The following is a 1,782-nucleotide window of genomic DNA, read 5'->3' as shown; positions in this document are numbered from 1 at the left end:
CCAGATATGTTAGTGGATGCCATATGTCTCATTGATAAGAAAAGAGTCATGGCAAGCCATACATTGTGACAAATAGGGCTATAACCATTAAAAATTCAACATTTATTCACTGCATTATAAAATGGTAATATCTAGGAAACATTTCTTTTTCTTTTTTTCTTGGTGCAGGGTAAAAAAGTAGTAAAGTAGTTGTGGAAAAAAAAAAAAATAAATAAATCAGATCACCATAACTCAGTTAAGCTACCTATTTGTATATTAAATCTCCTTTATTGATGTATAACATTGATTCTTTCAGGTTGTACAGTTGAAGGAACTGTCAGAGGGTGAGCACTCCATTGCAATCAGCTTTAATTCCTGCAGCAAGAAAAGCTTGACTGTGTCCCCTGGAGCAACCTCCGTAGTGTGGATGACAGAGCTTGAGGAGGATCTAACAGGTCTCACCAGATCGACGTTGGAAGAAGTCAAGCAGAACTGTATAACTTTAGATGAGTTGGACCCTGGTAACAAATGTAAGTAAATGATGGCTAGCTTAATTTTTGTATTCCATGTTTAAGTATTGCTTACCTTCTTTAGTGTAGGAAAAGCATTTCTGTCCTGATATTGACTTAACCTTAAGATCAAGATTACTTATTTTATATTATCATAGGAAAATCTTAGAGACTAGAAAAAGGCATTACACTTGAAAGTAAAATTACACTGTTAGAAATGAGTAGGTTGGTCAGAGAACCAGCTACATCCTAATCACCTAAGTTGTATGGGCTGTAAGCTATCTGTAGCTTACAGCTTGTTGATTTTTTAGAGCAAAAAATAAGCTATTAAGCAGTCATAGATTATCATAGAATTTTGTGAAGTGAAACTCGTGACTAATATATTGTGAATTTTATAAATGTTTACAGGGGTGTTATTAACCATAGTAGATGTGATGTGGGCTCTGGACTCCTACAGCCATCAAGAAAAGATCAGCAGTTACCTTTCACAACTTCAGGACCTTGATCCACTTCGCACAAAATATTATGCAGATATGAGTAAGTTCCAAGCTGGTTTTGAGGTGATATTAAACAGTTGATTACCATATATATGCTATCTACATGCCTAACCATAAACATCCATTCGAAAGCTAATGGCTTTAACCTTTTACCTTTGAATTGCATGCTTTCTGGCCTGAGTGAGATGATTATTTTCTGTATGACATGCCATACAGAAAATAGTCATCTCACTCAGGACACAGTCATATAGTCTTTCTATCATGCAGACTTTTCACTGTGGTAGCTGGATGGTTCTTTGGGAATATAGGCCAGAAAGCAGCACTTAGACCTCATTATGTCATACATATCTATTAGAGCTGCAAACCAGGAAGTTCTCAGTGCTCATATGGCATGAAAACATATGGCAGCTTGGCATGGGCTGCCATGGTTACATGTACCTCTAGGTGTTTTTGCTGGCTCAAAAGCTTTGGGTTCAAGTTTAGTGATATAACTTTTCTTCAGCTTATAGCATTCCTCTACCAATACATAGTGTTTTAAATTTTACCTTTATGTAATTAAAAAACAACAAAAGATTATTTTCTGTAGCACACTAAAGATGATCCAAGCTTGAAAGAAGCATAAAAGGTTTAGTATTAAAAAAAAATTGTGATACTTGTTCATAAAAAACTAACCTGAGGCATTAAGAAATAAAATTGCAGGATTTAGCTAGATAATATAATGTAGACCTTTTCTTGTTTATTGTGGGAATTAGTGAGGATTTTATTCTTTAGTTCTAACGCTTGCCTGAAGACACTGT

At 35.1% G+C, this 1,782-nt stretch overlaps 1 protein-coding gene across 1 annotated transcript in view; it reads left to right on the top strand.

Moving 5' to 3' along the window:
* LOC119591585 (geranylgeranyl transferase type-2 subunit alpha-like) overlaps window positions 1–1,782 on the top strand; it is a gene marked incomplete in the record, with an annotated part of 9,586 nt that overhangs the window by 5,210 nt on the left and 2,594 nt on the right. The window contains 2 exon segments of the mRNA XM_037940345.1: window positions 296–509; window positions 897–1,025. Of these exon segments, the coding sequence (XP_037796273.1) occupies window positions 296–509; window positions 897–1,025 (343 nt within the window).

This window comes from Penaeus monodon, chromosome 28 (genome assembly GCF_015228065.2).
Source record: "Penaeus monodon isolate SGIC_2016 chromosome 28, NSTDA_Pmon_1, whole genome shotgun sequence".
NCBI classification, from domain to species: Eukaryota; Metazoa; Arthropoda; class Malacostraca; order Decapoda; family Penaeidae; genus Penaeus; species Penaeus monodon.
Note: the sequence above shows the minus strand (reverse complement) of the source record. Positions and strands in the feature narration are given on the sequence as shown.